The sequence below is a fragment of the Corapipo altera genome, unplaced genomic scaffold (assembly GCF_003945725.1).
Source record: "Corapipo altera isolate COAL_440 unplaced genomic scaffold, ASM394572v1 23, whole genome shotgun sequence".
NCBI classification, from domain to species: domain Eukaryota; kingdom Metazoa; phylum Chordata; class Aves; order Passeriformes; family Pipridae; genus Corapipo; species Corapipo altera.
Genome location: NW_020884878.1, coordinates 19,242,703 through 19,251,526, shown reverse-complemented (window position 1 = coordinate 19,251,526; position 8,824 = coordinate 19,242,703). Strand labels below are relative to the sequence as shown.

General features: G+C 41.1%; 1 protein-coding gene across 3 annotated transcripts in view; it reads left to right on the top strand.

Moving 5' to 3' along the window:
- Positions 1–245: 245 nt before the first annotated feature.
- LIN52 (lin-52 DREAM MuvB core complex component) overlaps positions 246–8,824 on the top strand; it is a 56,401-nt gene continuing 47,822 nt past the window's right edge. For all 3 annotated transcript variants that reach the window (XM_027637909.1, XM_027637910.1, XM_027637911.1), the window contains exons 1-5: positions 246–286; positions 358–432; positions 599–636; positions 1,118–1,184; positions 2,155–2,238. In XM_027637909.1, the coding sequence (XP_027493710.1) occupies positions 268–286; positions 358–432; positions 599–636; positions 1,118–1,184; positions 2,155–2,238 (283 nt within the window). In that variant the 5' untranslated portion in view covers positions 246–267. The remainder of the gene's footprint in view (positions 287–357; positions 433–598; positions 637–1,117; positions 1,185–2,154; positions 2,239–8,824) is intronic.

Here is an 8,824-nt window from a genome sequence, read left to right as displayed (position 1 = left end):
CCCGCGCGGCTCGCAGCCAATCGCCGACAGCAGAGCCTCCGGGCACGCCCCTCGAGCCCCCCGCCCCCCGTGCCGGGCCGCGGATTGGTGGAGGCGGCCGAGCCGCCCCTGAGTGGGCCGGGACGGGCCGGCAGCGCCGCCCCGCGGCGGCGGCGAGAGCGGCACGTGGGGCCGGGGGCGGGGCTGTTTCTCCTCCCCAGCGCGGGACCGGCCGGGAGGGCGGTGGCGTCACGTGAGCGGCGGCGGGAGTCACGCGGGGCGGGCGCGATGGCGGCTCCCGCGGACGGTGAGGCGGGAGGGATCCGGCGCTATCCCTGCCGCTCCCCGCCCGGCACTCACCTCCTCTTTGTCTTGCAGGCGCTGACCTGGAGGCCTCGCTGCTGAGCTTCGAGAAGCTGGACCGCGCCTCCCCGGACCTGTGGCCTGAGCAACGTAAGTCCGGCGGGCCTGAGTCAGCCGGCTCGGGGCGGGGTGGGCACAGCTCGGCCCGGCTCGGGGCTTCCCGGGGCAGCTGCTTGGGCCGGGCCGGGGCCAGGCGGGGTTGCGGTGTTCCCCGCAGAGGCGCTCACCCCCCGCCGTCCTCCGCTTTCTCTTCCAGTGCCCGGGGTTGCCGAGTTCGCCGCCTCCTTCAAAAGCGTGAGTGAGCGCTGCTCTGCCTTTCGCGTTACTCCCTTCCGTGTGGTGATAGATCCGCAGGTTCTCTTTGCGGGCTTTACGCCCTCGTTCTGTAAACCGTATCTCAGTTGTAACTCCAGTAAATGCTGGAATAAGCCTCTTGTTTTTAATGTACCTTTAGTATATGTATATCTGGTTTTATACCTTGTGCAGCTTACTGTGAATGAGAATAGCACTTTGGAAGAAGGAAAAGGTTAAGCTTTAGAAAATCTTATTTTTCATACTGACTTTGTCTTGTGCATGCCAGTATGCCATTTTTAACTCCAAAATGTCCAGGAAAAACTAGAAAACAAGATGAAGCATAAAAATATCTCTACAGAGCATACGGAATTCTCATATTTTTGCTGGCGGTGTAACTAGTTTTCAATACAAGGTCAGACTTCTTCGTATAATTCTAAAAATGTGCTTGTCTGAATATGAACTTTTGTTGTTTCTTAAACAGCCCATTACAAGTTCTCCTCCCAAGTGGATGGCTGAATTAGAAAACGATGATATTGATATGTTGAAGGGTGAGTATGGACATTGTGAGCAGGAAGTGAGGTTGCCAAAGCAGATGGAAATTCAGTACTTACTTAGGAGGCTTAAAACACTTGTTCTTTAAGTGTTCTGGAGGTGGCCCCCTGGCCTCAGATCTCTAGCAATCACATTTGCAGAATTTCCGGTTTAGGAGTCTCTATCTTGTTAATGATGCATATTTTTCATTAAACCAGTTATTTGCAAGAGAGTATCCAGATGTCAGTGGCAGGCTGATATTTCAAAACAAGCAGTGTAATGTCGCATATATTTGAGTTACCTTAGTCATTTTCATTGCTCCATAAGTATAGCATCTCCTTATTTTGAGAAGTGGCATGAATTTTTTGGAGGGGCTCAGCTGATCACTTGGTGAGTAGCTTAGACTTGTTGATTGACTTGTTCAGAGGTGCACAACATGTGTGTCTTCCCTTAGAGATCCTACAGCACTAATGGAATGGTGAGGCTCTATGGCAAGTTACAGAAGGACTAGCTAGCATGTAGATTTGCTGCATGTTGCAGCTGTTAGTTTACAGTAAACACCCTTGAGTGTGCTCTGCCTCTCCTGTGAATTCCAGATGGTGGCGTGTGATCATGTCACAGTGACGTGTCACTGTTACACAGTGAAATTAGCTTTGACTTGCTGGAAGAAATGTGCTTAAAGTCACGTTATTGATGTAAAATAAGTCTGTTTCTTTGCATACTTTTTTGTTCATATAGCAATGTGAACTTACAGAAACTTCCAAAATATGGGTCAAGTTATTCTTTGCAATAGTGGCAGATTAGACCACGAACCAGAGCCTTTTTCAGTATGTTAAAATTAGGGGTGGAGTCTTCTTGAATTTGGACCATCTGCTGTTCACTGGAAATAGATCTTGGCTTGAAAATGCTCTGTGAAGTACTAAACAGGTGAACCGTCACTAGAAGGCTATAGACATCATTAAAATGTACACTTTTCTCTTTTCTTAGAGTTGGGGAGCCTCACTACAGCTAATCTGATGGAAAAAGTTCGTGGCCTGCAGAACTTGGCTTATCAACTGGGACTAGATGAATGTAAGTGCTGTACACCAGATGTTACTGACTGCATCACAAATCTTCCCACTAAAACGTGGTTGTGGTACATTTTTAGTTGGAAAAGTGTTTTGGCAGATCTGGGAAGTGTCTGACAATTAGTGATCTTCTGAAGCAGGATGAGAAAGTGAGCTTACATCTCCAACTTGTAGCCTACCTGGATGGGGGAAACAGCAGAAATAACAAGTGGTTGTGCGTCACTCTGGTGTTATCTAGTGGCATGTAGACTTCTGTTCCTGACTTATTGTTGCTTTGTATAAGTCAGATCACTTTCCTTAATTTCACACTCAGATACTAAAGCTATTCCTTAGAATACTTGTGGCAGTACTTCTCTCAAACTTCATGCACTGCCTCTACAGTGAAGCTTTCACTTGTTTGTAGGATTCTCCTGTCACTTTGTGTTCATACTGTTTTCTGCTTCTATAACTGCTTTTTTTTTTCTTAACACTCGATCATGGCAGGAGGTGATGTCATTGAGTATTAACGGTGAACTCTATCCCACCTGAAAAACAACCAATATTTATTGGGCTTTTTTGAACAAAGAACTGCTTTCATCATCACATTTAGCACTCTGTCATTAACAGGTTGATCCAGCCTTGAAGATTTCAAGAGTATTGTGGGGTTGTTTAATGCTACCTGTACATACTGACATATTTACTTTTTTCTGTTTCATTTTGGTCTAACATAGACCTTAGTTGCAGTTACTCTTGGGCTACACAAAACACAAAAAGTTTTAAAAGTCTTTCACCTTCCTTTCAGTGGTTAAAAAGTAGTAATAAACCTTTAGAATCTTTCTGACTGCAAGCCTAGGATAGCCTAATGCTTTCTTATTAACAAATCATTAAGCCTGTTTTAACATACTTCAAGTTTATTTTACTTTCAGTGCTAACATCTGTTAAAACTGTGTAAAGCATTTGGTGGAGTAGAAGTTAAAGTATAACAATGTAAAACTGAGTCAAATGCAAAGATTAGCTGATGATTGGCTTTCTCATTTAAGTTGTAGGCTTTGATGTCAGACAGCATTGTTCTGCTCAATGGAGTTTAAGCAGGGCCTGAGTTACAGTGAAAGGTAGCAAGGTTTTGTTAGCAATATTTGCTACATGCATTTCCATTTATTTTTACTAAGGACAAATGAATGTGTAAAGAAGACAAAGTGAGTGAACCGTGAAATATGTGAAGCCCAAGAGTTATAACCTTTAGTCTCTAGTAACTGAAATCTTGAATTTTCAAGCTTTGTGAAAGGTCTCCATGCTTGTAATTTCTTGTCACTGAAGTCAGTTTTCCTTTACACTGTAATACATTGAATGTTTTGTGTGTCATAATATACATGTATCTTTGGAAAAATTTTACCAAAAATTAGTTGTGGAGTTTGAACAGAGCTTCTTAGGACTGTGTTTCCTAGCAGTGTCTTTAGGTTGTTTTCTCTTACAGACTTATATAAGCGAGAGAAAAAGAAGGAAAATCCAAAATATCTGTTTATTAAAGGGACTTGTAGTTTTGTCTCAGAGATATTGGATTCGATTATATCTTTTTGTATCTAAGTTTAATAGTCTCCTCTTGACTTAGCTGGTAGATGGAAATAGTCTGTCAAAAGCAGGGTGAAACCCACTGCTGACCAGTCTCCTCTAGATGGCAGCATGAGGCCTCCCGTAGAAGTCTTGCTTCTTTTCATTTTATAAAACTATCATTTCAGTCACGGTTTGTTCTTCCCAAGATTGTTTTTTGTGACGTATTTTCTGTTCAGAACATGCATTGTCTTTTTTTACAGTATTTTCCAATGTTCTATCAGCACTGAGTGTGAGAGACAGTTCTGCTTTATTGTGTTAGGAACTTTTGCTTCCAAATCTTCTACATCCCACCTTAAATCCTTCATATTTTCAAAGACTTTTATTTTCATCCAAGTTATTAATAAAATGCTGTGCAGGACCAGGGTGATTCCTGCAGAACTCCATGAAAAATGTATCTATTGAGTGACATTGCAATTGTGTTGTCAGATCTGTTATTGACCCAGATCACAGCATACTTTGTTGATATTGTATTAGAATTCATTAGGCAAAGTGACCTGGGACTGTGTACCTTTTGAAAAGTTTGTCCATAAAAGTACTATTGCAAAACTGACATTAGAAATCTGAACAGTTCATTTGACATGATGTAGTTTGATAAATTAATAATTACTGAATTACATGCTTTGTTTCTTGAATTCATATGAACTCTCTTACTGTTTTGTCTATATAACTGAGCTTTCTTAACAAATGTGGAAGAAATTTATTGAATATTTTGTCCATCTTCACTGCTTTCATCTAGGAATGATTGAATACTATTATCTGGATTCCATATTCTTATCTATAATTCCAGCTGTCCCTAACTTTTTGGCCATTGATTTCTCAGATCCTCTTTTGGTTGCTTGTTTCTATCAGATCTCTTTTCTCTACAACTAATTTCCTCTCCTCTTTTTCCCATAGGGTTACCTTTACTTTCTGTCACCCTGGCTAGTTTGTTGACTGCCCTGTGGCTTCTGTGAATCAAATTAATTTGTTAATATATAATTTATGTTTTCTTTCCAGCTTGTTTGACCTCTGTTCTTCCACTGTCATCCTGGCATGCTAGTAGGTGGATTCTCGCTCAGAATATTCCTTGCAGAATATTCTTCCCTTCCTTAGCACAGAATTCACATCAAAGGATAGCTTTCCTTGAATGAAACAGGATTTTTGTAGCATGTACTGATGATTTATTTTTTTAAATTTTTGCTGTCCTCTTAAAAGATAGGTTATCCTTGGGTCTCTTTTGTGTGTTTATTCTTTGCTACAAGGTGGTTCTGGAGTTCTCCAGCAGCTTCCAGGCTCAGGACCTTGTATCAATAATAATAATAAAGTCTTCTAAAAGTAAATTATTTTTCAGCGCCTCTTCTGAGGTCTCAGCTTGTGTTTCCTTGCCTCCTTTTGCTTGTTGCTGCTTTTTTCTTTTTGCTTCAGTTCTCAGGATCACACAATCATTTAGGTTGGAAAAGACCTCCAAGATCATCAAGTCCAAACTTCTCACATTAGAGCTTCTATTTTTTTTCTGTTAATCAATTATTTTATTGGTTAGAATACAATGAAATAATTTTTAGTATTAAAAATCCTGCTTTGTGTTGGTTTTGCTGTCCCTGTTAATGTGGATATTGTAAGGGTGGGAGAAGGAACTGGGCTTAATGAACACACCTACTTTTAATTGTTCATGTAGTTGGGGTGACTTTGGGAGGCATAATATCTTTTCTGAATGTGAGCTGCAGCCAGTCAGTTTCATTTCTGCCGGTGGCAGAAGTTTGATGGGAAAACAGGGTATAGGCTTCTGTTATGGGCTTTTTCCTGCTCTCTGTCCCTCCAACTTTGCTTCTTTGCTTTGGGTGGAGTAGTGAGCACTGCAGAATGAGGAGACCCCAGCTAATGTGGCAAGCACGAGTAGATAGGTCTTACTTGGGAACTCAGTCACAGATCCTGACTCAATGTCTCTGGCCCAGAAAGCAGCAAATTTCAGAACACTTCATGTAAATAACGGCAAATTTAGATTGCTACATCTGGTTTTCCACTGTATGATCCATTGCACCTTTCACAGCAACTGAGTCAAAGTTGACTTTAGAAGATTTTTGATGTCTTGGGTTCATGAACTAGCAGCTCTGGGAAGCTCATGCATTTAAAGATGTGCCCTGTCGTCCTTTGGAATATATGTATACAGAGAGATGCATCTGAGAACTATATGCAGAGAAAAATGTTTTTGTTGTAAAAAAATTAAAATAAAAAGTTGGTGTTTTTTCCAAACTTTGGAACAAACCTATGTGTATAAAAGTAACAGATATGTAGGATGGGGAAGTGGGAAAAGCATTGTGTCATTGAAAGAGTGTGGTTGTCCAGGGACTTTCTGAAGGCCCTGCTATTGCTTCCCTGGGAATTTCTGATATTTTTCATGTAACACGTGCTGTACTGGTTCGGAAGTCCTAAAATGTAAATGTAGATACCTGCTATCACAGCCACATTTATAAAATCTCACTGATGCCAGAGAGATTATGTGGCTGTTATGCCATCACAGTACAGTTTTGGTGATACTGTTAGTGCAAGACTTCCTCCAAAGCCTATTCTTTTTAAGCCCTAATATCTTTGTGAAGGTAATAGTGCTTTGGTGCTGTCTGTGCCTTAAATATTAGAAAATATGGGATAACTGACGAAAGAGATATGAATGCCATTTATAATTTCCCTGTCAGTGATTTTTGTGTTAATCTCTTGTGTTAGATTGAATTTTTATCTGGAGTTGAAACTAGTTTGTGATGTTACTGCTATAAAATTAGGAATGACTGTATTATCTAGTGTCAAGTCCTTATACTCTTTCAAGAGCAACGAGACAGTTTCTGAACCTGCTCAACCAAGTCTCCCTATTTATAGTGTCCCATGGTTTTGTGTGCCCTGTCTTTCACTGGACTCTAGCAACTTTGCTGCTGTTTTCTTTGTAATGCTTATTTATTTTCCATACACATTCAAGCAAATTAAATACCAAGGGTGCAGTGGAAGAGCTATTTGATGCTAGCTATCAAGGGCCCACAAATTAGACCTGGATGACCAGGGAGATTGCAGGTGAACAGCAGAAGTTTGGTCATCTTATAGCACCAGACTGATAGAGGAAAAGTCAGCCAGCATACAGTCAGTCAGTGATGGTTTTTCTTAATAAGAAGAATAAGAAAATGACTACGACCTTTTAGCCTGGAGAAAAACAGCTGAAGCAGTATATGAAAAAGATATGTAAAACTGATTAATTCAGCGTAAGTGTGAATAGGGAATGACTCTTCACTATTTCTTGTAGTCCAGGAGCCAGACAGAATAAGAGTGTGTCAGGACAGACATGAGGAAGTACTTGTGCTGCACGTTAAGTGAGAACTCATCGCCACTGGATGTTGTGGATGTGGAGTTTATCTCACTCAATAAATGAGATAAATTATTGGAAGATAAATCCATCAAGGGTGTCTGACCACTGAGAAGTCACCAGGCTTGGACATCTTGGAGCTGCAGAAAGCAGGGAGAGATCACTAGGCAGGTACAGCTATGTGCTTCCCTGTTCTTACACTCTTCTAGAGGTGTTTGCTGTTGGCATGTCACTCAGGGTGGTGGGTTGGAAGGACCTTTTCTTTGATAGTGGATATTTTTGTTCATTTATTTTTAGTAATAGGCTAGACTGCCTGCTAGTTAAGCAACAACTACCAGAAATCAATGAGGTGTCCCTGTAATGGAGAGACCCTTTCAGAGCCAGCAGGAGATGGATGGGCACATGAATGAGGAACAGCTACCTTGCTCCCAAGTTAAGCTGTCCTTGGTTGTGAATTGTAGTTCTCTGCAGCCTCAGCAGCCTCTGAAGTTTCTGGAAAATCATAAAGGAGTCCTTCTGAACTCCAAGTTATGTACAGATCACCACTCTTTCTTAGATTGTTAGTCTTCCAGTTTTCATTTTTCACAGATAAATGCTGTCTGTCATGTTCTCTTGCCTGCAAGTTCAGCTTTTTTTGTAGGTTTGGAGGGGCAGAGCAGTTCCATCTTCTTCCTTCATCAGGATTTAACTGCAGCATATTTTAAACACATACCCTTAGTTCTGCTGGTGATCCTTGCAGGCTACTCGTCATCGAGTTTTCGGTGGAGTTTATTTTTTTATGCTGATCGTAGGTAGGATATGTTTAAATCAGGGACTCCATCTTTGGTGGACTGAACTTCTATTATCTATTAAACTACAAAACAGAGCATGGCAGTTATTGAACTTGAACTTTGTATATATGAAGTTGTTGAATTAGAATCAAAATAAGGACAGGAGGGAAGACAATGTATCCTCTTACTGAAACATCTCTTTCCTTTTGTGTAATGTATTGTCTTTCCTAGGAGTGTCTACACGTGGCACAAACATGCAGCCTTTTTTAGGCTCCATGCAAAACACCCGGCCTTTGTACCCAAAACAAGCTTCTAGCAGTGAGGTAATTGGTCAGATAAAAATATCTCCTGATCATAACCACTTTTTCTTTAGTCCTGGCAACACATAGGCTTTTTGAGCTTGGAAGCCTTACTTCACAGTCGTGAACGTGCCTGCACGTTCTGGTGCTCTTTCTGGTCAGTATGTACAATTGTTTGTAACAAAATGTTTCAGATTCTTACATTTATAAGAAACCAACATATGAACAGATATGTGTAAGTAAAGAGTGCTTTAATCTGTCTCAGGGTGTCTTCTGAAATGTCTTGTTAGTCCATTTTGGTAAAAACGGTATGTCCACTCTCTGCAGTCTGGGAAGTTGCATGGAAAAGTGAATTGGATTCTTACGGTTTCTTATTAGCCAAAATGAGGTTTTGGAATCCATGTAGAAGAGCAGACTCTTTCTTAACATGAACTCTTTCCCTGTTTCCTTGGAGAAATAAGGCTGTCTGAAGTGTTGTGATGGAGCTGGAGAAGAGAGCTATCTTTTGGAGAAAGAAGAAGGAAATAAAGTGAAAGGATCATGTGACGTGGATCTAAATCTAGATCCCACAGCAGAAGACTCAGTGCCAGTTATTAGAAAGATATAGCA